General features: G+C 36.6%; 1 protein-coding gene across 3 annotated transcripts in view; it reads left to right on the forward strand.

Moving 5' to 3' along the window:
• LCLAT1 (lysocardiolipin acyltransferase 1) overlaps positions 1–27,728 on the forward strand; it is a 195,415-nt gene that overhangs the window by 60,629 nt on the left and 107,058 nt on the right. For 2 of the 3 annotated variants that reach the window (XM_070379313.1, XM_005893608.2), the window contains 2 exons: positions 13,756–13,924; positions 21,303–21,501. In XM_070379313.1, coding sequence (XP_070235414.1) covers positions 13,760–13,924; positions 21,303–21,501 — 364 coding nt within the window. In that variant the 5' untranslated portion in view covers positions 13,756–13,759. The remainder of the gene's footprint in view (positions 1–13,755; positions 13,925–21,302; positions 21,502–27,728) is intronic. The other variant, XM_070379314.1, reaches the window with a different exon arrangement.

Below are 27,728 nucleotides of genomic sequence, written 5' to 3' on the forward strand. Positions count from 1 at the left end.
TCAGAAATGAACATTCTGTTTTTGATAACTTTTCTTTACATTAATTGATTTATTTTAATTAGAGGCTAATTACTTTACAGTAATTAAAGACTCGCAAAAAGTCGGACACAACTGAGCGACTGAACTCAACTGAACTTTACAGTATTGTGGTGTTTTTTGCCATACATCGACATGAATCAGCCACGGGTGTACATGTCTCCCCCTATCCTGAACCCCCCAAACCCCCCTCCCACCTCCCTCCCCACCCCATCCCTCTCTGTCATCCCAGAGCACCAGCTTTGAGTGCCCTGCTTCATGCATTGAACTTGCAATATGGTAATACACATGTTTCAATGCTATTCTCTCAAATCGTCCCACCCTGGCCTTCTCCCACATAGTCCAAAAGTCTGTTCTTTACATCTGTGTCTCTTTTGCATATAGGGTCGTCATTTCTGGGTTTCTAAATTCCATATATATGTGTTAATATACTATATTGATGTTTCTCTTTATGACTTACTTTACTCTGTATATCTAGGCTCCAGTTTCATCCACCTCATTAGAACTGACTCAAATGCATTCCCTTTTTTTATAGCTGAGTAATATTCCAATACTTTGGCCACCTCATGTGAAGAATTGACTCATTGGAAAAGACCCTGATGCTGGGAGGGATTGGGGGCAGGAGAAGAAGGGGACGACAGAGGATGAGATGGCTGGATGGCATCACTGACTCGATGGACATGAGTTTGGGTAAACTCCAGGAGTTGGTGATGGACAGGGAGGCCTGGCGTGCTGCGATTTGGGGTTGCAAAGAGTCGGACATGACTGAACTGAACTGAATATTCCATTGTGTATATGTACCACAACTTCCTTATCCATTCATCTGCTGATGGATATCTAGGTTGCTTCTGTGTCCAGCTACAGTAAACAGTGCTGCAATGAACATTGAGGTACATATGTCTCTTTCAATTCTGGTTTCCTCAGTGTGTATGCCCAGCAGTGGGATTGCTGGTTTGTATGACAGTTCTCTTTCCATTTTTTTAAGGAATCCACACTGTTCTCCATAGTGGCTGTACTTTGCATTCCCACCAACAGTGTAAGAGGGGTTCCCTTTTCTCCACACCCTCTCCAGCATTTATTGTTTGTAGACTTTTTGATAGCAGCCATTCTGACTGGCATGTGAGCACTTCATTGTGGTTTTGATTTGCATTTCTCTGATAAAGAGTGATGTTGAGCATCTTTTCATGTATTTGTTAGCCATCTGTATGTCTTCTTTGGAGAAATGTCGGCTTAGTTTTTTGGTCCACTTTTTGATTGGGTCATTTATTTTTCTGATATTGAGCTGCATGAGCTGCTTGTATATTTTGGAGATTAATTCTTTGTCAGTTGCTTCGTTTGCTATTATTTTCTCCCATTCTGAAGGCTACCTTTTCACCTTGCTTATACTTCGTTATGCAAGCCTTTAAGTTTAATTTGGTCCCATTTGTTTATTTTTATTTTTAATTTCCATTCCATTCTGTTTTTGGTAACTTTAATAACTGTTTTCTGCTAGAACTTTATCCTTATGACACTCATATGTGTATATTTTCATGGGCTTATATTTTGTGTATAAGAAAAGATTCAGTTAACTTGCTTGCTTTCTGACAGTCTGTGTACCTCCATTACTTAGTACTTTAATTATACATTTTACTGGGTAGCTCTGTGTCTCATGAGGGAAGAAGCACAACATGAGTTTAAACTTCAGGTTGATGGAAATAAAGTGCTGTAAAGTAAACTGAACGATGGTTTTGAGTGACCTTTGTTGGGACAAGGATCCTTGAGGATGCCCGTGTAGTTTTAGTTTACCTAGGACGCTTTAATCATTCGTGTCTCAGTGTATGTTTTGAGTGGTTTTTAATTTGTCTGTAAAAATTAAAGTTTGGCAAATAGTAATTTGTTTAAGAGATATGGGTTATTTCTACTCTCTGATTTTTACTTTGATTATGGCATCATGGAAAAACTGGCATTACCAGCAAGCTGATTTTTTTTTGACTGTGCCTAAGCTGCTGCTTTTTTCCTTTCTCTTTTCCTTCCTCCCTTTGTTCCTTCCTTTTTTGCCTTTTACTATGTAAGTGGAAATGTTCTCTTTTTAAAACATTATAGAGCTCTATTCCTTTTTGACCACCCTTAGTCACAACCTCATCCATCTTCACCAAAGCAACCATTGTGATGTTGGCATGTATCCTTCTGAACTGATTTATGTGTATTTACATTTATGTATATAAGCCAGATAGCATAGCGTTTTGTGTGGGTGGGGGGAGGAAATGTGGTTCCCCTGCTTCCAAAAATGGTACCATATTCTTTTTCACTTAGCAATACCTCTTGGAGAGTTGTTTATCTTAGAAAAGACAGCTTACCCTCTGTTTCTTTACAGCTGCTGGTGGTATTTCATGCACCACAGTTTATTTAGCCCTTCTCTCATCAGTGGGCAGTTATATTTCCAATTTTTACTGTTGTTATAGACAATGCTACAATGAAAATCTTTATACCTAAAACTAAAGTATTTCTCAAGGGTAGATACTGAGAAGGCATTATGATGGTAGGCACTCAAAATTCTAATAACTGCTTACCTGTTTTCCCTCTAAAGTTTATATTCCTCTCCAACTGTGAGGGCAAAGATCCTACCACATGAGTTTCAGAATATCGAAGTCAAGACATAGGCCTTTTTATCAATCTTTGAGAAGGAATGGTGTTTGTTATTTTAACTTTTGCATTTTCTAAAAATAGGTTGAACTTTGTTGACTTGACCATTTGTGTTTTTTCCTATAAATTGCATATGTTGAATTGGATTCATTTCAGTTCAGTCGCTCAGTCGTGTCTGACTCTTTGCGACCCCATGGACTGCAGCACGCCAGGCCTCCCTGTCCATCGCCAATTCCTGGAGTTTACTCAAACTCATTATCCAGTTTAAATGATAACTTTGGGGGTAAATATTATTAAAATATACATAAAGAAAGGTGTATAAACCACAAGTATACAGCTCAGTGAATTTTCAAAAAATAAATACACCATGTGTAACCAGCACCCAAATAAGAAACAACATTGCCAAAGCCCTTGAAGCCTCCTGGTGCCCCTTTCAGTAACTAACCCTGCTCTGCACTTCCAGGATAACTGCTATCCTTACTTTTAATAGTATAAGTTAGTTTGTATGCTTTTCATTGTTAGGTAAATAGAATCATATAGTACATACTCTTTGCTTCTTTCTTAGTATTAGCTTTTGAATATATTTTAAGTAAAAAATTGTATCAGTGTAGAGATCTTTATATTTATACAGATAATTTCTTCTCTCACTAAACTTTGAGAGATACATTGTGTCATTTTATATAACCCCCAATGTCCTTATACAGGTGTAAGAACTCAAGAGTGGACTCCCCCCACCAGGGCGTTAACGGACTTATTTACTCAGCTCCAGTTGATAGCTGAAAGTTCTTGCTTCATTTTGGTTTAGTTATGGTTTGATCCTATTCTGCTCATTAGCTGTCTTTTTGTGTTTTGTCAGAATTTGCAAACCGGTTTTATTTCTTCTTAGTGCTCTGTAACGAGACTGCTGCTTAACCTTTTATCTTCTTTTTGTATCTGGGAAAGTATTATTATTCTCTTGTGCTGCTTTAGGAAGAATGAAACTCTATAGTTTGTCCCTTTCCTGTTATCATTGTTTTCCCAAACAGGTAAAGGGACCTGCTGCAACTTTAAACATTATCCTTTCCAGCTTCCCCTGGTTGCCTTATAAGCATTTAATTGATAAGCAACGGTTTTAACTTCTGTCTTTTAACTAGTAAAATGTGTAAAACTGAGTAAGGTTCTTTATAGATGACATTGTTTAAAATTACTTTTAATTGATAGTCTGCTTCCTAAAAGAATTTAAAGTGATTTACAGTAAAAGATATATGAAGTAATGCCAATAAGAATAAAAATATAAGATTGTAAGAGGAGAAAAAGATAATAATTACCATAATTTTTGCTTCCAGAATTGGGTGTTAAATTTAGCTTTGAGCCTCTGTCTTTTGAGACTTGAAAACAAATATAATTGTCACTTGGGAATAAGGAAGCTCATTATTTCATCAGGCAAGGCAGATGTGTTTGTTACTAAATTCCAAAAAATGAATAAATGTTCCTCAGAATCAGGTCATGCAAATTAGCATGTATCTAGGGATTTTACAACGTATTGATGGGTTTAAAAGAAATCAGTCAGCTCATAAACATTTCACTTACGTTTGTGAAAAAACTAAGTCAGTGTGATGGTATTTGGTTGTGAAGTATTCATCTAGCTTACAGGAGTAGAGCATAAAGAGCATGTGCTTAAATTATTTCAGTAATGAACAGTGTTAGCTTCTTTCAGGTTGTGGAATAATTTCAATCATCAGGCTATGATTGTTGTAGCTGTCTGTTAAAACTATTTTCATTGCAAAGTGATCATAACTCTTATTATATATTATATATATGCAGTGATTGATACTAGTGTTTATGCTCTCAGTTTATGTATTTGATTTTGTCACGTGAATCAGGATCAGCATGTTGCTTATTTATTTTGGAGTAGTCTTAGAAAAATTATAAACTTTTCCCATATGTTTGTTTCAGCTGATTCCCAAGGGTTGCTTTTTCTGGCAGAGTATTTGATTAGGGATTATAACATCATCCTAACTTGCATTAACGTGTTCTTAAACACTTTTATAATTAAAATATCTTTAACTGTAAATTAATATGTTTATTCTTTATAAAATTAGAGTAATATAGAAATACATGAATAAACATGAAAGCTGTGTTCTTTCCCTGTTTCCACCAAAGATGGTAGTCACTAAAAGGTTTTGTTACTCTTGCTAATGTACTATACAATTAGAATACTGTATGATATATGGAGTGTGTGCAGACTGGCAAAAATTGCCTTTGATATTATATTCTAAAAGTCAACCTATACATAGCCACCATACTTAAGAAAGCTATTATCCTTTTCTGTTGTTCTTTTACTTTAAAAGTTTACCTATGTTTGTATCCCTGGACTATATATATATATTTTTTTTTTTTTTTTTTTTTGAGAACTTGAGAGGTCAGCATAATCTGTTAAACACTGCCATCGAACACTGCCACAGTTAGATGAAGGCTCCTAGAGGTAGAGCGTCACTGGGTGATAGTCAGACCTCAGCTTCCCAGAAGGCTCACCAGATAGATCCTTTTTAAGGGGAAGACAGTGGGCAAGTTCCTGCATAAATAAGTCCTAGAAAACTACCGTGGGAGGGCTCACCGCAGTCAGGACTCTGCAAGTGTTTACTATTTGTGCTTCTATTTTTTTTTTTAACTTTACAATATTGTATTGGTTTTGCCAAATATCGAAATGAATCCGCCACAGGTATACATGTGTTCCCCATCCTGAACCCTCCTCCCTTCTCCCTCCCCATACCATCCCTCTGGGTCGTCCCAGTGCACCAGCCCCAAGCATCCAGTATCGTGCATCGAACCTGGACTGGCGATTTGTTTCATATATGATATTATACGTATTTCAATGCCATTCTCCCAAATCATCCCGCCCTCTTCTTCTCCCACAGAGTCCAAAAGACTGTTCTATACATCAGTGTCTCTTTTGCTGTCTCATATACAGGGTTATTGTTACCATCTTTCTAAATTCCATATATGTGCGTTAGTATACTATATTGGTGTTTTTCTTTCTGGTTTACTTGACTCTGTATAATAGGCTCCAGTTTCATCCACCTCATTAGAACTGATTCAAATGTATTCTTTTTAATGGCTGAGTAATACTCCATTGTGTATATGTACCACAGCTTTCTCATCCATTCATCTGCCGATGGACATCTAGGTTGCTTCCATGTCCTGGCTATTATAAACAGTGCTGCGATGAACATTGGGGTACACGTGACTCTTTCGATTCTGGTTTCCTCAGTGTGTATGCCCAGTAGTGGGATTGCTGTATTTGTGCTTCTAAATTCACCATGCCCTCCCTCCATCTCTCAGGAGTAGGTCAGAGCAGAGTATTTATGATAGATAAAATGAGTATCATCCACTGATCTGGCAGCTGGGTGTGGAAGAGAGAACAGAAATTTTACCAGCACCTGTTCAAGAAGCCAAGTACAGATTAGAACCTGTGCTGGGTTTACCTGGGCATTCTGTTCTGTTTCACAGCAAGGATTTTGGTGATACAGCGTTTAAAGTCTTTTTCTTGAGTCAGCCCCACCACCCCTGGTTTGTTTAGATTGGATATCTTCTCTGTCTTATGCATGACTATTACCCTGGGATCTCCCTTCATGGTTATCTTAGAGGTTTTCACCTAAGTTGGATCTCATTTCCTGTGTTTCAAGTCTCCGTCAGTCTTGTTTACTCTTTTGTTTTAGCAGAGCTCATTTTTCCAATGGCTTCTTGAAAAAAAGATTTTATGGGAGGTAACTTTGAGACCTTGTGGTAGTGTTTTTACTGTCCTTATACTTGATTGATAGAGTGACCGAATGGAATAATTTTCTTGAGAATTTTGTAGGGGTTGCTCTGTTTTCATCTTGCTTTTGCTATTGCTGCTGAGTCCAAAGCCAATCTGATTTTTGATCCTTTTTGACCTATTTTCATCCCCTCCAGAGATTTTGTAGAATGTCCATTGTCTCCTCTAATCTGAAAGCTACAGCCATGTGCCAAAGCCAGCATTTGTTCTCTTCTGTAATCCTAGCCTTCAGTAGGCTCTGGTAATGTGGAATGTCATGTTCTCCGGTTCTGGGGAGGTTTTTGTTACTTTGTTGCTGATTTCCTCCAATTTCTCACTGCTTTCTTTTTGGAGTTTATATAATTTGCCTATGGCCCTTGTCTTGGTCCTCTAATATTCTTTCTACTTGCCATTTCTCTATCTTCTGCTTGACTTTTGGGAGGATTTCTTCAGGTTTATTTTCTAACTCTTCTGTTGAGTTTTCATTTTTGCTGATGTTTTTACTAAACATTTGCCATGTTTTAAACTTCCAATTGCTCTATTTTCTGAAAGTTTCTATTTTTCATTTTACTTAAATTTCTTTCCCCACAAGAACATATTATTGTTGTCTACTGGACACAATATTTCTTGTCTTTTTGAAAATGTTAAAGATTGTTTTTTTTTCCTTCCTAAATAGTTTGTTTCTTTCAAGTATACTTTCTTCTTGTTTTCGTATCTAATGTCATATTAAAGTCTTTTCCCAGATGTCTTATAACCTACTCAGAATAAAAACCAAGGGACTTACAAAGCCAACTAGAAGCCCGCACATCAGTGTGGGTTATATGAACTTTGGGCTTCACAGTAGAGTTAATAGGTCAACTTTTTATTAGGGAACCACCAGTGTTTCTATAGTTTCATCTCGCCTCATGGTCTGGTAAGATTCCTCAGAGAAGTTTGTTCCTGTAACTCTGCATAGAGCTGTGCTACTCATACTCAACACAGTAGCCACATGTGCCTGTTTAAATGTAAATACCATTGAATTAATAATTCAGTTTCCCTATTGTTCATTTCTGTTCAATCACTCAGTCATGTCCGACTCTTTGTGACCCCATGAACCGCAGCACGCCAGGCCTCCCTGTCCATCACCAACTCCCAGAGTCCACCCAAACCCATGTCCATTGAGTCGGTGATGCCATCCATCCGTCTCATCATCTGTTGTCCCCTTCTCTTCGTGCCCTCAGTCTTTCCCAGCATCAGGGTCTTTTCCAATGAGTCAGCTCTTCACATCAGGTGGCCAAAGTATTGGAGTTTCAGCTTCAACATCAGTCCTCTACCAATGAACACCCAGGACCAATCTCCTTTAGGATGGACTGGTTGGATCTCCTTGCAGTCCAAGGGACTCTCAAGAGTCTTCTCCAACACCACAGTTCAAAAGCATCAATTCTTCGGTGCTCAGCTTTCTTATATAGTCCAACTCTCACATCCATACATGACCACTGGAAAAACCATAGCCTTGACTAGACGGACCTTTGTTTCCCTTTTGAGCTAACCACATTTCAAGTGCTCAGTAGCCACATATAGCTAATGGCTGCCATGTTGGACAGCACAGCTACTGAACATTTCCATCACTGCAGAAAGTTTTATTGGAGTGTCCTGGACTAGAACTAAAATGTTGTTGCAGTCATCTGAGAGCTCAGTGAAGGAAGACTCTGTGGGGTCTCAATGTTCACAATTTAAAAGGTATATGGTTACCTAACAGTGACTGCCCTCAGCTGTGTATCCGCCAGCCCAGAAACTCTCGTTTTATCTTCTCCAGAGAAGACAAAGGCTTAAACAATATGCCTGACTCTTCATTTTACTTTAAATACCCAGTATTTACTTTTTGGCCTTTCAATCCTACTGGTCCCTGTTCTGAATTCTCCACTACATTTTGCAGGCATGCCCCTGGTAATAGATCCTCTCTCAGTATAAATAGTGTTAGGGACTTTTCATTAAGAGAACAAAGTCCCATATTTCTTCACCTGTAAATAACCACTGATATAATTAATATCTTGTTTTGAAGTATTTGAATTGGATGAGAATGTTTTATAAACTGCCTATTTCAGGACACAATGGGCATTATCAAGTTTTATAGCAAAGTCTTTGTAAGTGAAAGTGAAAGTTGCTTGGTTGTGTCAGACTCTTTGCGACCCCATGGACTGCACCACACTAGGCCTCCCTGTCCATCACCAACTCCCGGAGTTTACTCAAACTCATGTCCATTGAGTTTAAATCTAAATTTGGTTCAGATTTGTGACATCTTGATTTTATATACAGAATAAAGTGTGTGTGTTTAATTACAAAAGCAGTATCTGCTTGAAAAGAGCAAAGTGTTTATTAGGCTGAGCATGGACTCTGACTCCAAATTACCCAGATTCAAATCCCGTCTCCGCCACTTACTAGTTGTATAATCTTGAGCATGTTATTTAACCACTCTGTGCCTCAGTATACACATATAAAGTGTGGGGTAATGAAAATATCTATACCATGGGATCACTATATTAAATAGGTTCACACATTTGAAGTACATGAAACAATGCCTGGCATATTCTAAAAGCTTGGCATAATTCAGATATGATAACAATTGAAATAATCCAAACATATAGAATTCTCCAGATCATAAAAGGTTAATGAATATTCTATCAGATTTTATCTCACATAGCACATTCCTTTTAACTTAGTTCTTATTCTTTTTAACTTAGTTCTTACTCTACATACAATAAAGATCAATATTAAAATATGTTCTGTGAGCTTGTGTAGTCTTATAATCATCACTGCAATCAGGAAATAGAACAGTTTCCTCAACCCCTAAAAATTCCCTTGTGCTGTGCCTTCACAAACTCACTCCCTATTCCTGACCTTTGACCACCATTGATCTTTCCTTGCTTATAGTTTTGCCTTTTCCAGAGTGTCCTATAAACAAAATCATACAGTTAAAAACAAATCATTCCTTTTGAGCCTGGCTTCCATCATTCAACATAATGCATTTGAGGTTAACCCCAGATGTTGCATGTATCAGTCTTATCATTGCTGAGTAATGTTCTTTTCTATGGATGTATTAAGTGTGTGCATCCACATACTCCCAGGCTGACATGAGGGTTGTGTCTGCTGCTGCTGCTAAGTTGCTTCAGTCGTGTCCGACTCTGTGTGACCCCATAGACGGCAGCCCACCAGGCTCCGCAGTCCCTGGGATTCTCCAGGCAAGAACACTGGAGTGGGTTGCCGTTTCCTTCTCCAGTGCATGAAAGTGAAAAGGGAAAGTGAAGTCGCTCTAGTCATGTCCGACTCTTTGCGACCCCATGGACTGCAGCCTACCAGGCTCCTCTATCCAGGGTTGTGTCTGGTCTTCTGTAGTTATGAAGAATGCTGCTATAAAAAACTGTGTACAGGTTTGTGTATCAGTATGAGTTTTCAGTCTGTCCTGTATATTCAGTAGTGGGATTGCTGGGCTATATGGTAAATGTACATTTAATATTTTAAGAAACTAAGAAGCTATTTTCCAAAGTGGAAAATAGCTTCTCGTGCCATTTTGCATTCCCACCTGCAATGTGAGTTTTGATTGCTCTGCATCCTTACCAGCACTTGGTTTTGCCAAAAAAGAAAAAAAACCCAAAATTTAGTTGCTTTAAATAGCTGTGTAGCTAGCATAATTCTTAACCAAGTTTTCTAGCAAAGCCTTGAGACTTGGAAAAAGAGATAAAATAGGGCTTGATTAAATGCAGGTATCATAAGGAGGGGTTGGAAAGACTGTTCAATTTGTGAGAGCTTGGTTTATCTGTGGTGTTCACTGTTGTATCCCCAAATGACTGACACAGTGCCTGACACACTGTAGGAATCTCGTTGCATATTTATCAAATCATTGAACAAATGATTGAGAGGTTAGGGAAGAAGTAGAGATTAGGAGTAGAATGGAAAAGTAAATTTAGGTTAGACTTGGTCTGACTAATATTCATATTGACACATCTCTTAACTCTTCTGGTTCTCAACTTCATCAGTATAAATTGAGAAGATTCTCTTAGATGATAACTAAGCTCTTTTAATGATTTTTTTTTCCTTTTTATGACATCAAATGAAAAATAATTCAGTAAGTGAAAAAGAAGCATGTCAGATCCTTTGATGTGGACGTGTGGATGTAATGGGAAGTACAGCCCTTCAGGGAGTTTAGGGGTGAGTGTCTAAACAGAAGCTAGCTAGCTAATGGCAGAAACAGATTAAAAAGTAGTTACAAGAGACTTTTCAAATCAAGTAGCAACATTGCAGTGATATATTTGGGACAGGGGCTATGAAAGGAAGTAGGGGTTGAAAATACTGAATTTAGAAGCTCATTTTTATGGATACTATTAGTTTTAAATGCTTTAAGTTAGACTAGAGAGAAGCAGCCTATGGTTAATGCAAAGAGGAGGAGCTGAGCCTCAGTGAAAGCAAAACCAAGGGTGTGTAGGACTTTACAGAGCATCCTGGGCCCTGTGTGAGCAAGTGTTTGGCTGCTATTTTCCAGTGTTCTTTTTCTCTGCCCTCATTCCCTCAGCCTTGTTCTTAGAAGTTCCGATCTGGAATTGAGCAGAAAGCCAATTCTCAGCAGATATTTGTTCTATTTGTACTTTGAAGGATTTTGTGTATCACACTGTCAGGTATTGGTAGGGATTTTTAAAATATACCAAATATACAGATAAACTTGATTCTGCGTTAAGGGATTTGACCTGTTTTGTCTGTCATTTTTTAAAGCACCATGACATTTGAAAATTTTTTTTTTCTTGTTGCAGTTCTTTTCAAATATTCAAAGGTCTTGATTGCTGAAATGCTTTTTTCAATGTATAGATTTTTAAGGCCATTATTGTTTTCATGGTTTTAATGTTTCCAACAGTTTTATTATCCTGAAGCAAACCATATTTTTGCTCAACAGAGTTTAGGTCGTAAAATCAAACATTTAATTATTCATTTTAGACTGTGCTTGCAACACTTCATTTTAAAACATCAATATTATATTCATCTGGTTATGAGGACCCTCAAAAGTAATCCTCTGGCAAATAATTGAGGCAAGGGATTGAGGAATCTGACTTCTACCTAACCTTTCAGCTCATAAAGACCAATTGCCCAAAGATATTACTTTTAGGTTCTAATGTAAAGAATTAATATTTCTAGACTAAAAAAAATTTAGTGCACTCTGTAAAATTGCCATCACTTTTAAGCACAGTCACCCTTAGGAAGCTGTTCTGCAGTTCTTAGTCCATTAAGTCTACTTTTTATAGTAAGGGATTAAGAAAAAAAAAACTGTGGAATATTTTAAGATTTTGTGTTGGATAACATCTTGGAAAAGAAAATATATAGTTTTGTTTTAAGACTAATAGCCAGGAAAAAAAAAACCCAAGACTTTTAAAACAGCTTTTTTGGGGGGGGTGGGGTGGGGGTGGCAGTCAGACATTTACTCTTTAAGCGTATCTATTTCCTTTTTTAATCAAAGTATAGTTGATACACAATGTTGTAGTTTCTGCTGTACAGCAAAGTGATTCAGTTATACATATACACACATGTATATATACACACATACACATTTTTGCATAGTCTTTTCCATTATGGCTTATATAGAATATAAACAGGATAGAGAATGTAATTCCCTGTGCTATACAGTTGGTCTTCCCTGATAGCTCCGTTGGTCAAGGATCCACTGGACTCTGTTGTTTACCTTGTGGGACTGCTCATTTCAAACTCCTACCGTTTCCCTCCTTCCCCTTTGGTAACCATGCTTGTTTTCTATGACTTGTCTGTTTCTGTTTCATAAGTTCATTTGTCTCATATTTTAGATCCCATATACAAGTGATAGCTTACCAGTGTTTGTCTTTCTCTTTTTTTTTTTTTTATAATCTCTGGTTGCATCCATTTTGCTGCAAATGGCCTTTTCATTTTTTTAGAGCCAAGTAGTAGTCCACTGTGTGTATATACCGCATCTTTTATCTGTCAGTGGACAATTAAGTTGCTTCCATGTCTTGGCTATTGCAAGTAGCCACTGATAGTGTCTTTTTGGATTATGGATATATGCCCAGGAGTGGGATTGCTGGATCATATGGTAGTGCTTTTATTTTTTAAGGAACTGCCAGGGACTTCCTCGGTGGTCCCGTAGTTAAGACTCTCTGCTCACAATGCAGGGGACACAGGTTTGATCTTTGGTTGGGCACTTAGATCCCATATACTGAGCAGTGCAACCTGACAGAAAAGGGTGCAGGGGGGCTTCATGTTGTTTTCTATAATACCTGCACCAGTTTACATTCCCACCAACTCTGTAGGAAGGTTCCCTTTCCTCTATACCCTCTCCAGCATTTGTTACTTGTAGATGTTTTGATGATGGCCATTCTGACTGATGTGAGGTGGTACCTCATTGTAGTTTTGATTTGTGTTTCTCTAATAATTAGCAGTGTTGAGTATCTTTTCATGTACCTTTTGAGCATCTGTATGTCTTCTTTGGAGAAATGTTTATTTAAGTCTTCAGCCCATTTTTTAAATTGGGTTGTGTTTTTGTTACTGAGTTGTATGAGCTGTCTGTACAATTTGGTAATGAAGGCCTTGTCGGTCACATTATTGGCAAATATTTTCTCCCATTTCATAGGTTTTTTTCATTTTGTTTATGCTTTCCTTTGTAGTGCAAAAACTTGTGAGTTTTATTGGTTCCTATTTAATTTTGCTTTTGCCGTGGGAGATTGATTGACCTAAGAAAACATTGCTAAGTCATAGAATGTATTGCCTGTGTTCTCTTTTAGGAGTTTTATAGTCTCGTGTCTTAATATGTAAGTTATTTTGAGTTTATTTTTGTATGGTGTTGAGGGTATGTTCTAAATTCATCAATTAACATGTGGCTGTCTAGTTTTCACAATACCACTTGCTAAAGAGACTAGCTTTTCTCCATTATATATATATCCTTGCCTCCTTTGTCGAAGGCGCCACACACCATGCGGGATCTTAGTTCTCCAGCTAGGGATCCAGCCTGTGTCCCCTGCAGCAGAGGTACAGAGTTCTAACCACTGGAGCACTAGAGAATTCCTGTCAAAGATTAATTGGCCGTAGGTGTGTGGGTTTATTTCTGCTCTTCATCCATTGATCCATAGGTCTGTTTTTCTGGAGTGCATCCATTTCTAATGTACTGACAACTTGTTAGAGTTGTAGGACATGTAAGAGGGCATTCAAACTCAGATTCTTTATCAGAACCTATTCTGTAGCCCTATAATTAAAAATCATTAAATGTATCATTCTGAAATTGAATTTGGGCAGTTGTAGTAATAAAATATATTGATTTTTTTGTGTGTGTCTTTCAGAATCATGGTGTCATGGAGAGGGATATACTTTATACTCACTCTGTTTTGGGGAAGCTTTTTTGGAAGCATTTTCATGCTGGGTCCCTTTTTACCTTTAATGTTTATAAGCCCATCTTGGTATCGCTGGATCAACAACCGGATTGTGGCAACCTGGCTCACGCTACCTGTGGTAAGTTACACACACAGCAGAGAAAGGGATCGTACCAAAGTAGCCTATCCTATTGATTTGTATTTTGTGAGTCAGATTTAGTCAAATATTATGAGAAACATATTCCTATTACATAAGAGGCACATTAGTTTTTGTATTTTCATCTTTAAATGCTAGGAAATGAAATAATTAATGTGTTTAAAATATAATATTTTATCTATTTAAACAGAATATCTATTTAATAGAATATCTTCCATATCCCTCGTGAATTTATTTTCCTTTAGTGAGGTGTGCTTTAGTAAAATGCACAAATCTAAAGATGCAGACTGAAGAATTTTTACATTGTTAGTTTTATATTGCATTTTAGTTTTTATTTCTCATGTTTGTCTTATTTATTTATTATATATACATGTATCCTTTTTCAAATTTTTTTCGCATTTAAGTGATTACAGAATATTGAACAGCATTCTCTGCTATACAGTGGGTCCTTGTTGGCTATCTGTTTTAAATATAGTAGTTTGTAACTGTCGATCCAAAACTCCCAGTTTATCCATCCCCTCAACTTCCCCCTTTAGTAATGACAAGTTTGTTTTCTAGTTTGTGAGTGTGTTTCTGGATAAGTTCATTTGTATCTTTTTTTTTTAAGATTCTGCATATAAGCAATATCATACGATATTTGACTGACTTCACTTAGTATGATAATTTCCAGGTCCATCTCTGTTGTTGCAGATGGCATTGTTTCATTCCTTGTGATTGGTCAGTCCCTATTTTCTATTTCTTACTGTTTCAGTTTTGGGAGATGGTTGCTAAGAATTTGTCCATTTCTTCCAGGTTGTCCATTTTATTGGCATATAGTTGCATATAGCAGTCTCTTATGATGCTTTGATTTCTGTGGTGTCTACTGTAACTTCTTTTTCATTTTTGATTTTAGTAGTTTGAATTCTCTCCCCCATTCTTCCTCATGAGACTGGCTAAAGGTTTATCAATTTTGTTTATCTTTTCAAAGAACCAGTTTTTAGTTTCATTGATCTATTGTTTTCTTCATCTCTATTTCATTTATTTTTGCTCTGATCTTTATGATTTCTTTCCTTCTACTGATTTGGGTTTTCTTTGTTCTTCTTTCTCTAGTTGCTTTAGGTGTAACATTAGGTTGTTGGGATTTTTTTCTTTCCTGAGGTGAGATTGTACTGCTGTAAACTTCCCTCTTAAAACTGCTTTTGCTGCATCCCATAGGTTTTAGATCATCATGCTTTTTTCATTCGGAGAAGGCAATGGCACCCCACTCCAGTACTCTTGCCTGGAAAATCCCATGGACGGAGGAGCCTGGTGGGCTGCAGTCCATGGGGCCGCTAAGAGTTGGACACGACTGAGCGACTTCACTTTCACTTTTCACTTTCATGCATTGGAGAAGGAAATGGCAACCCGCTCCAGTGTTCTTGCCTGGAGAGTCCCAGGGACGGGGGAGCCTGGTGGGCTGCCATCTCTGGGGTTGCACAGAGTCGGACACGACTGAAGTGACTTAGCAGCAGCAGCTTTTTTCATTTGTCAGTATTTTTGATTTCTTCCGTAATCCATTTGTTGTTGAGTTAGCATACTGTTAGGTCTCCACATGTTTGTGTTTTTTACATTTTTTTTTTTCCTTGTAGTTGATTTCTATTCTTATAGTGTTGTGGTTGGAAAAGATGCTTAATATGATTTTGGTTTTCTTAAATTTACTGAGGCTCACTGTGGCCCAGCATGTGGTCAGTCCTGTAGAATATTCCATGTGTACTTAAGAAGAATGTATATTCTGCTATTTTTGGATGGAATGTTCAAGAAATATCAGTTGAGTCCATCTAATTTAATGTGTCATTTAAGGCCTGTGATTCCTTATTGAGTCTAAAGCAAACATTTAGAGGTAAATAATTTTTTTTTAATGTCATATGTTGCCACTATACTTCATTTTCTTTAATGTCAAATTTTCCATAGTGTATGATCTTTTGATTGTAAATCATGTGTTTTTGGCTGAATCTCTCTACCATAACCTTAAGAGTTCAAAGATTTCCATAAGTTACTACATCGGTAACTCATTATAACTGTTATGCTTCTCAGTGTCTAATCAATCTAATTTCTTTGGAGAGCCAGTGTAGGCAGAGTGCTTATTCAGATATTAGAGACAGACATTTGGTTTCACTATTGGCCTTCCCACTTTCTAGTAATTTGAACTTGGCTACTTGGCGTCTCTAAATTTCTCTTGCTTCATCAGTTAAGGAAAGTTAATACCACCTACCACAGAGTGTTATTGTGATGACTAGATGAGATACTGAATGTAGACTTTGCAAAGTAAGCAGTAAATGTTTTCTGCTTTACCAGCTTTAGGGGGTAGGCTAAACTGCATTATCAAGGAGAATTTGGAGTGGCTTGAATAAGGCAAAACCTTTACCTTCAAGTCCTGGTTGTCAGGTTAGCTCTGCTCCCTGCTGTTATGCAAGGACTCAGATTCCTTCCACCCAGCCTGGCATAGCATCTTCTTCTGTATGGTTAAGACTGTTCACTACCCCTTCTTTGCCCTACTCAGCAGGAAGTGAGGAGGGAAGGAAGGCCAGAGCAATAGCTTTGCATTTATACCAGTGAATTACAAGTTATATATAATACCTCTTGCTCACTGCATAGGTAAGAACAGCTAAAAGCTCTTACAGAATCTGGGAAGTGTTGGAAATGTAGCGTTTTGTTTTCTGGATGGCCACGTACACAATTAAAATCTATTACTTTGGAAGAAATGCTGGATTTTATTGGACAAATTAATGGACAGATTTTGCCATAGCTGCTACTACTGCTATTACAACCAATAGCAATCAATTACAGCAGAATTGCTGCTGCTGCTGCTGCTAAGTCGCTTCAGTCGTGTCCGACTCTGCGACCCCATAGACGGCAGCCCACCAGGCTCCCCCGTCCCTAGGATTCTCCAGGCAAGAACACTGGAGTGGGTTGCCATTTCCTTCTCCAATACAGCAGAATTATGTCATATCTATTTACCTTTGACAACTTCAATTCTGTGCCCTAGAATGGATGAGGGGAGAGATAAGAATGAATGTTTGAAATCTGAGTGGTCTGGTGCTAAATATGCTTCATGTGTTTAAAACCTCATGCAAATCAATAATTTCATCTGATGGTGGGTTGGAGAAATCTGGTCCAACATTTAGAAAAACTGGCTAAGCTGTACTTACTGATGTGTGCTAGTCTCTTGTAAGTACTTTTGTTTGAGATTTTCAAGGGTGATTTCAGCTATTCCTGACTGTTGCCTTATTACCTGTCTTGAGAACTTATCATAGAGGCAAGATTCAACCACCATTGTAGTGTCAAATTGGTATATATTTGTAAAAACTTCTGTTACCCAACTGTTTCACTCACTGACTTGCTCGATGGTAATGGTATATCGAGCAGAGTCTTTCAGTTAGAAATCTATAGAAGTTGAATCCCTTGTAGCTAGGTTACAGAAAATCATGTTCTGATTTTGAGAAAGTGAACATCTCTATTAAAAAGAAATGAAGAAAAACTGTCATGGTGTCTTTATGATTTTTTATTTCGTACTTTTGCAAAGTGCTAATGGAATTTCTACTTTGAAGCAAATAGTACAATAGATCACTTTTTATTCAGAAGGAATTTTAGTTTTGTCTCCTCTATAGGTGTACTTTATTTGAAATACTCTTAAACAGTTAAAAGTCATTTTTCACTAAAAATAAATTAGGGTAAATGCATTTAGACTAATTATTGCTTCATAGAAATAATCAAAAATTATTCTTTTGTATAATCTTTTGTAAGTTTCGCTTGTGCATTAAAATGATTTCATTGGCAAGATTTTTCTTATCTTACTATTTTTAATTGGTACATTTTCTGTTAAATGAGGTTCCACAGTAAAATCGTCTAGAATTTTAGAATTAGATGAGAATTAATTAGAATTAGAGGTCACCTCGTCTAACTTACCTGTGTGTCCAAGAATCCTTTCCCAAAGTCTGCAAAGTACCTGTAGTCTGCAAAGTAGCCATTCATTCTCCTTTGAAACGTTTTCGTAATGAGAAGTACATGTCTTTGTTCATTTCATTTTTGGATGGTTCTATTCAACATAATCAATACTGTCAGGTCAAACTTTGTTTGTGCCCAGAGAAATTTTTGCTTCTCAAAATTCTGAGTCTTTCCAACTGTCTGATTGTTAGCCAATTAATTACCAAGATTATGAGAACTACTTGGAGTTCTGTCCTTTCACCATAAATCATGTCCTAGGAATTTAGTGGTCATTTTCTAACTCGCCATCTAGGACACATCTCTTCCCACAGCTTGCTGATTCCACTCCCGTTCTAGAACACAACAGGTGTTCAACAAACATAGATGACTGAATATAATTTCTGTCTAGACTGCTGCTCTTAAAAAAGAGGGTCTCGGTCTTTGAGTGACTTCAGATTGTGCATCCTTCAATACCTAAGGATTTGAGGACCTGGGTCTACAGAGCCAAGGCAGACTTGGAGATGAGGAATGTCACAGATCTTTCTTACATCAGACTAAGTAAAGATCCACTGGAATGATAAATAGGAGCGCAGGCATCATGGCAAAACTGATTCTCTTTGATCATGAGGGTAACCCCTTATTTTTGTTTTCGTACACAGTGGAACACTTGGAGGTAGTAAACAGTGGTATATAAAAGATTCTCAGAAATTCCTCATATATTTCTAATTCTAGGTGAGATCTTTGATCAATTAAATAAAAGTCCTAAGAATTATTACCACTCTTGATTCAGACATAAAGCATTATAAAATTTTATAAGATTCGTTTCTTACTGCTGAAACTTATCTTCTATACTAGAAAGAGAATAAATATAAGAATAATGGCTTTTTTTAAACAGTTTTTGATCTGTATTATTTGAATTCTGGAATTCTTTATAAGCATTAGAACTTTGTCTCTGTGTAGTGTATTTGTTAGTCTGCTTTTGCAGGAGCTGTAAATAATGTTGACTAGATATGTCTTTTCTGGCATTAAAAATGATTAATGTGAACTAGAGCTCTAGGTTGTCCAGAAGGTTATATATTATAACTCTCAAGCACATTCTGATAGAGTGCTGGATGGCAGGAAAGAGAATACTTTATGATATGCTCCTCAACAAACAGTCTGGGATTTTTTACTTTTGACATTTACTATAATGAAAAGCTAAAGATTGTTTTGGGGTCCATAGGAAACACATATTGGAAATTTCACCTGTAAGGCTAGAGTTGATGTTTGGGATTTATAGGCTTAAGATTTTCATCCCTTTTCTATAGTACAACATGGGCTGTCCCAGGTGGCGCAGCAGTAAAGAATCCGCCTGCCAATGTGAAAAACGTGGATTCTCCATGGGGTTCCCAAAGAGTTGGACATGACTGAGTGAGCATTCACACACACATAGTATAGTACACAATTAGTAGTCAGCTTCCTCTTTTGACTCTTAAAGGAAGTGTTCCTGTATTATAGTTATTTGCACACTCTGAAAATTATATATCATATTTGGAATGCAGAGTGGAGCCAATCCAAATTAACCTTGGATGGTGACTTCATACACATCACCTGGGCCAAGACATATAATTCAGTGATTTCATTTTGGTAGTTGACAGCCCTTTACGCCTGTAAGTGGAAAATGGATATTTCTTGCTGTGGGTCCAAGTCTAGAGGACTCCTCTCTGATTTTCTCCATCCTGAAGTCTCTTCTACATTGGAATTTAGCTTTCCAAACTTTGGGGGGAGGGGGTTATAATTATTTGAGTGGTTATGGACGCTTTAGAAAATTTAACAAAAAACACAGGCATTTTTTAGCTACTTTAGCCTAAATGATCATGTTTTACATCTTAACACTCTGACTCTGTGGATATAATAACAAACGTATCTAATCTTTTATTTTTTAGCTTGTATTCCTTTTAACCTTTTTTTTTTCTTGGGCCTATTTGAAGTCCTGTTGTTCTTTTGTATGTTTTTATAAAAGCTCTTTTTGGAAATATAATGAAAAATTAATAAAACATGAAAGCACTTTAATAATTTTATTAAAGTATACATATCAACCAGGTAAGGAAATAGAAAATTGTCAGCAAACCACCTAACTTCTCAGTCACAAAACCCTTTTCAACAGAAGGAATATCCTGACTTTTAGTTATTTTGTTGCTCTTCTTTTTAATTTTGCCACCTCTATATTTACCCCTGGGCTTCCCTGGTGGCTCAGTGGTAAAGAATCTGCCTACCATTGCAGGAGACACAGGTTCAATCCCTGGGTCAGGAAGATCCCCTAGAAAAGGAAATGACAGCACACTCCAGTATCTTGCCTGGAAAATCCCAGGGACAGAGGAGCCTGGTGGGCTGCGGTCCATGGGGTCGCAAAGAGTTGGACACAACTGAGCATGAACTGAGCACACAAGCATGTTTACCCCTAGAATATCGTAGTTACTGTTTGTTTTAGGAAGTTTTACATATGGACAATTATTATGTTCTTGTTTTGTTTCTCAACATTATGCTCGTATGTTGTCCATGTTGCTACTGATGCCAATAGTTCATTTATTTTCACTGTTGTATTATATCCCATTGTATGACTATACCACAGTTGGCTTATTTGCTACATTTTGATCAAAGTTTTTTTAACATTGCCAAAGAGAACTTTTTATTTTCTTTTATCTGCCATGGACCAGTTTTCTTTCCCTAAGTTTATTACTTGGAAATTATTCAGAAATTTAAATGGGCATTGCAGTCAGTAATCAGGGCTTCTTAATATCTGTTACTGTTCTTTCAAGAACCTCAGTCTATAATTTATTCTAAATATTTCATATATAATTTATGTCTCTCCATCAGTAAAGTTAATTAAATAAATTCAGCAAATATTTGAGCATCTCCTATGTGTCAAGCACTGTGGCTGAAGTACTTTAGTAAACATACACTGCTTATATATTTAAAAAATAAACAGATATATGTGTTTGTTTAAAAGAAACCATAGTACAAAGAGGTATAAAATGAAAATTTTGGCTGTTCCCTCAGTCATATATCCAGCATTACATTTCTTGACTGTTCTTTTATTTAAAAATGTAATAATCTTATATATCTGTAGACTTAAAAAATTACACAGTGGAGATCTTGTTGTATGACTTTTGCACTTTGCATCTTAATAATCTATCTTGAATATTTCATTGAAAGTTAGCATTTTTAAGTTAGGGAACTGCTAGAAGCTTAAATTAATAGAACTGAAAATACAAACAGTACTTTGTTCCAGATTAATTTATTATAGAAGCAAGAATAATGGGGGGAAATATGCTTTTGACTTATTAGAAATCAGATTTATTTATAGGACATGATAAACTTTTACCTATGGGAAATCATAACTTTAAATTGTTAAATATCTATGTGGTTTTTTCTGTAGGCATTGCTGGAGACGATGCTTGGTGTGAAAGTGGTTATAACAGGTGATGCATTTGTTCCTGGAGAAAGGAGTGTCATTATCATGAATCATCGGACAAGAATGGACTGGATGTTCCTATGGAATTGTCTGATGAGATACAGCTACCTCAGATTACAGAAAATTTGTCTGAAAGCCAGTCTCAAAAGTGTTCCTGGATTTGGTAGGTTTACATAAATTCTTTTAAGTTGTTCATTTATTTTATATGTGATGTACTCAAAAACTACAGAATAACTTACTAAATTCCACTTAAGTACTAAAGCCATTTCCATTTTTTTACAGTCTATGGACTGTAAACTGGCAGGCTACAGTCCATGCGTTTGCAAAGAGTCAGACATGACTGAAGGGACTTACAGGCATGATATTCCAGGATAATCCCTCCATCTTAAAAGATTTAAGTTAATCATATCTACAAAGTGTTTTGTTTTGTTTTGTTTTTTCCTTTTCTGCTTAGGTAATGTTTACAGGTTCAAACGATTAATACCTTATGTGGGTATCTTTTGAGAGGGTCATTATATAGCCAAGGTATTTGTTGATCTATGTATTGCAGGTGAAGAGATTAATTACTTAAAGTCACAAAGTTAGAATTAACTTCTCTTTATATATGTTTCCCATCTGTGTACCACCTTTTGGAAGAAAGTAATATTCTGTGTTTATGTGGATTTGTTATACAGGCAAGTTTAAGGATTTTTTTTTTTTTTCCTAAAAGACTTGTTATTTTGAGATAATTGTAGAATTACATGCAATTTTAAGAAATAATACAAAAATTTCCCCATGTCCCCTTTATACAGTTTTTCCCAATGTACAGTATTACAACCAGAATGTTGACATTGATACAACCAAGAAGCTGAACAGCTTCCCCACACGGATTCCTTATATGGTCCTTTGATAGCTTCACATCCCTTTCTCTGACCTCTGGCTATCACTAATGTGTTCTCAATTTCTATAATTCTGTCACTGCAAGAGTGTTACTTAAATGGAATTATACAGTGGGTAGCCTTTGGCGATTTATCTTTTTTTTACTTAGCATGATTCCCTGGACATTCGTCCAAGTTGTTTTATGTATCAGTAGTTTATTCTTTTTTCTTGCTTAGTATTTCTCTATAGTCTTCAGTTGGAGAAGGCAATGGCATCCCACTCCAGTACTCTTGCCTGGAAAATCCCATGGACGGAGGAGCCTGGTGGGCTGCTGTCCGTGGGGTCGCTAAGAGTCGGATATGACTGAGCAACTTCACTTTCACTTTTCACTTTCATGCATTAGAGAAGGAAATGGCAACCCACTCCAGTGTTCTTGCCTGGAGAATCCCAGGGACGGAGGAGCCTGATGGGCTGCCGTCTATGGGGTCGCACAGAGTCAGACACGACTGAAGCGACTTAGCAGCAGTAGCAGCAGCAGCAGCCAAAGACAATCACCAGTTTTTCTTTTTCCTTAGGGGATAATAGATTATTTTAATCTCTTTTTTGGAAACATCTTATGTTGAAAGAGAATAAACTATTCTTAAGGAAGTATATATGGTCCCAGAAGGACAAAAATTTGAAGGATATGAATTAATAGTTCAGTAACTTCTTATTTCATGCCATACTTGTGGTAATTTAGACCAGAAACTGGTCTGTGCTGATAAGATACTTGAAAGGACCTGATTCCCTCACATGCATCTAATAAATAGTAATGAATACCCTTTGGTTCCAAGCAGTATACCAGATGCCATTGTTTTCTGAACTTACCTAATCTATCATTTTTAAATTCCTAGAAATGTTTACTTTCCAAAGTTAGAAACGCAATGTATTCATTGAGTGGTGGATAAGTATGGATTTTTCAGCATTGCTTAATTGCCCTTCACTCCTTGATGTGAAGAAGGGGTAAGGAACAGACGAAATGTATTCAAACCTATTGTTCACATGTGAGTGGATGAAGCACCCACTAAATTCCCTGACAGCCTCATCCATTACATCTGTACTTCTTTGGTTCCTATGTAATATTTCTTATTTGAATTATTTGCTCTCTAAACCATGTCCCTATCAATAGTGTACTGAAACTGTGTAGGATTTTGACAGCAAAGGGCAGGCATTGTCCTCAGAACAGACTGGTAAGAAATATTGCCTGTTTGTGTTTTACTTGTCTTCATGCTTATAGTTTTGTCTTTGTCACATAACAGTATTATAGTGTCAGTATAGTCAGACTAGTTAACTCATTGTTGCCCCAGGAGATTTTCACAGAAACTAAATGCCCATGGCTGGCAATTTGTTATGTAAATAAATATTGAAACATCTCCAATCAATAACATTCAGGTAACAAAAGACATATTAATACATCTCTGTTCAATAATACATTAAATGTCAACTGACTTTCCCTCGAGCAAACATCTCCATAGAACCAGCAGAAAGCTGCAACATTTTACGACATAGCGCCAAAATTCATATAACAGCCTATCCACAGTACCTTACTGGTAGAAGCTGTCACTGTCCTTAAAGAGACTAGGGGAGGAAGCATACACATCACCTCTTGATGGTAGAAATATCAAAGGTTTTTCAGTGTTTTAAAAACTGCCACATTCATCAAGAATGATAATGTCTTGTTTATCATTCCTTATTCTACATAAATATATTAACAGAATATTAATATTACGTGAATGAGCTTGAAAATGTATGTGAAATTAACACGTTACATTGAGAAAAATAGAAATGAAAAAGAAAAATTAAAACAGTTTTGTGTTTAATAGATTGAATCCATAATAAAAAGCCTTCCCAGAATGGTTTCTGGAGGACAGTGGCAGCTGCCTGATTTTCCTTATCCTTAAAAAAAAAATTCATCCAATCAACAAACAGAAAATATAACCACATATCACTCATCTCTTCAGCATGATCAGGAGACAAAGAAGGCATTTAGAAGGTATGGTATTAAGTAGAGAAATAAAAAGTCTACGTTCTCCCATCCATCATTGCAAACCTTTGGGTTTTAAGAGTGAAGAAAGGCTTAAGAGTAAAGGCATTGACAACTTAGAAGAAGCACAGACAAAAGCATCCCCAGAAAGATTCCCGTCTAATGCTAAATGCCAAAATACCAACTAAACACAGGTCAGGACATAGTAGCTCATAGCACAAAACATAGGAAAGTGATTAGAAAGAGTGAGACCTGAAGATGCCTCAGAGAAGCATTGCTTCTGAGGGAGAATCAGATATATAGAGATGGGGTAAACTTCCCTTGAAAGTATGGCAGTGAAGGAAAAGGAAATTGAAGATCTGGCAGAAATAAAAAGAGAAACATGAAATAAAAATCTTTGCTCATCGCATGCAAATTATGCACCCAAACTCCATAACCATAAAAAAAACTTAAGTAGAGGGGAGAACTGAAAAACCAAAAAGTCAAAAAACATACACCATAACACAGCACTCTAAATGGACTGAATTATTAAATAAGCATTTGACAATTTTGTTTAAAAAAAAAAAAACTTTTGAGAAATACAATGAATAGTAATGAACAAAAAAATTAGAAATATTTCAACTGAATTCAAGCAAAAAAAAAGAAAATTAAAAAAGGCAAAACCAGAAATAAAGAGTGAATTATGAAATATCCAAGAGGAAATAGAGTAAAATGACTCAGTGGTGAAAAGCTGGAAGCATGTCCTCTAAGATCAGGAACGAAACAAGGATGTCCACTCTCACCACTTTCTTTTGGCCATGCCACACAGCTTGTGGAATCTTGGTTCCCTGTCCAGGGACTTGAACCCGGCAGTGAAAATGCTGAATCCTAACCACTGGACCCCCATGGAATTCCCATTCTCTTGCCACTTCTATTCAACATAGTTTTGAACGTCCTAGCCACAACAGTCAAACAAGTAAATAAAAGGAATCAGAACTGGAAAAGAAGTAGTAAAACTGTCACTCCTTGCAGATGATATGATACTACATAAAGAAAAAAATCCTAAAGATGCTACCAGAAAGTCACTAGAGCTCATCGGTGAATTTGGTAAGGTTGCAGGTTACAAAGTTAATACACAGAAATCTCTTGAATTTCTACATATAACAACAAAAGATCAGAAAGAAAAATTAATGAAACAATTCCATTTATCATCATATGAGAATACTAAGTACCTAGAAATAAGCCTATTTAATGAGGCAAAGGATTTCTACTCTGAAAAGTGCAAGATGCTGATGAAAGGAATCAAAGATGACACAAACAGATGGAACGATATACCATGTTCTTGAACTGGAAGAATCAATATTGTCAAAATGACTGTTCTACCCAAGGTAATCTACAGATTCAATGCAGTCCCAATGGCATTTATCACAGAGCTAGAACAAAAAAGTTTTAGATTTGTATGGAAATACACAGGACCTTGAATAGCCAAAACAATCTGAGGAAGAAAAACAGATGGAGGAATCAGGCTCCCTTACCTCGGAATATACTGCAAAGCTACAAAAACAGAAATACAGATCAGTGGAACAGGATAGAAAGCCTAGAAATAATCCCACACAGCTGTGGTCAATTAGTCAATGACAAAGGAGATAAGACTACACAATGAAGGAAAGACAGTCTCTTCAATAATCAGTGCTGAGGAAACTGAACAGCTACATGTAAAAGAATGAAATTAGAACATTCTCTTAACACCATACTCAAAAATAAACTCAGGATGGATCGAGGACCTAAATGTAAGGCCAGACACTATAAAATTCTTATAGGAAAATATAGAAAGAACACTCTTTGACATAACTTGCAGCAGGATTTTTTTCAGTCCATCTCCTATTAATTGAAATTTTAAAAACTAAATGAAACCTCATTAAACTTTTTTTGTATAGCAAAAGAACCCATAAACAAAACAAAAAGACAGCCCATAGAATGGGAGAAAATATTTGCAAAGGAAGTCACCAACAAGATTAACCTCAAAAATATACAGTTTATGTAGCTCCATGTCAAAATAAAAACAACCCAATCAAAAAAAAAAAGGGCAGAAGATCTAAACAGACATTTCTCCAAAGAAGACATGTAGATGGTGAAGAGGCACATGAAAAGATGTTCAACATCACTAATTATTAGAGAAATGGAAATCAAAACTACAGTGGGGTATTACTTGACACCTGTCAGAATGGCCATCATCAAAAACTCTACAAACAATAAATGCTGAAGAGACTAGAGAAAAGGGAACCCTTCTATACTGTTGATGGGATGTAAATTGGTATAACCACTGTGGAGAACAGTATGCTGCTGCTAAGTCACTTCAGTTGTGTCCAACTCTGTGCGACCCCATGGACTGCAGCCTACCAGGCTTCTCTGTCCATGGGATTATCCAGGCAAGAACACTGGAGTGCCATTTCCTTCTCCAGTGCATGAAAGTGGAAAGTGAAAGTGAAGTCACTTAGTCAACACATATGCTACTTCTACCCATTTCCCTTGTTCCTTACAAAACCAGTCTAATTGTAGAACAGTATTATACTTAAGAGACCATCCAACTGGCCACCGTTCGCCATCCTCCAATGGATACTGTGGCCATTGGAGAAGGAGCCCAATGGAGAAGGATACAATGGAGAACAGTATAGAGGTCCTTAAAGAACTAAAAATAGAACTACCGTATGATCCAGCAGTTCCACTCTTTGGCATGTATCTAGAGAAGACCATAATCCAAAAAGATACATGCACCCCACTGTTCAATGCAGCACTATATATAATAGCTAAGACATGGAAGCAACTTAAATGTCCATCAACAGAAGAATGAATGAAGAAGAAGTGGTACATATATAAAATGGAATATTACTCAGACATAAAAAATAATGAAATAATGCCATTTGCAGCAACATGGATGGACCCAGAGATTATCATACTCAATCAATACAAATATCATATCACTTATATGCAGAATCTAATGTTTTTTTTAAAAGATAAAATGAACTTATTTACATAACAGAAACAGACTTACAGATATCAAAAACAAACTTATGGTTACCAAAGGGGAAATGTGGGAGGCAGGGCAGAATAAATCAGGAGCCTTGGATTAACATATACAAACTATATAAGATAACCAACAAGGACCTCCTTTAGCACAGAGAACTGTTTAATATTTTGTGATAAACTACATGAGACAAGAATCTGAAAAAGAATGAACATATGTATAACTGAATCACTTTGGTGCACACCTGAAACTAATAACAACATTGTAAATAAACTATATTCCAACAAAATTTTTAAAAAAGAATGAAAAGGAGGAACAAGAAAAAAAAAGTCCGAGGAAGTAGTTGAAATGAACGATAGTCATAGTTATTCTAACATCTATATAACTGGAGCCTCTAAAGAGTCAATCAAAACAATGTAAATATTTTAAATATTACAAGGGTTATATTTTAAAGTATTACCAAGAGAAATCTTGGGCATAAAAGATTACTGGAGAGGCACTTCCA

The sequence above is a fragment of the Bos mutus genome, chromosome 11 (assembly GCF_027580195.1).
Source record: "Bos mutus isolate GX-2022 chromosome 11, NWIPB_WYAK_1.1, whole genome shotgun sequence".
Classification (NCBI taxonomy): Eukaryota; Metazoa; Chordata; class Mammalia; order Artiodactyla; family Bovidae; genus Bos; species Bos mutus.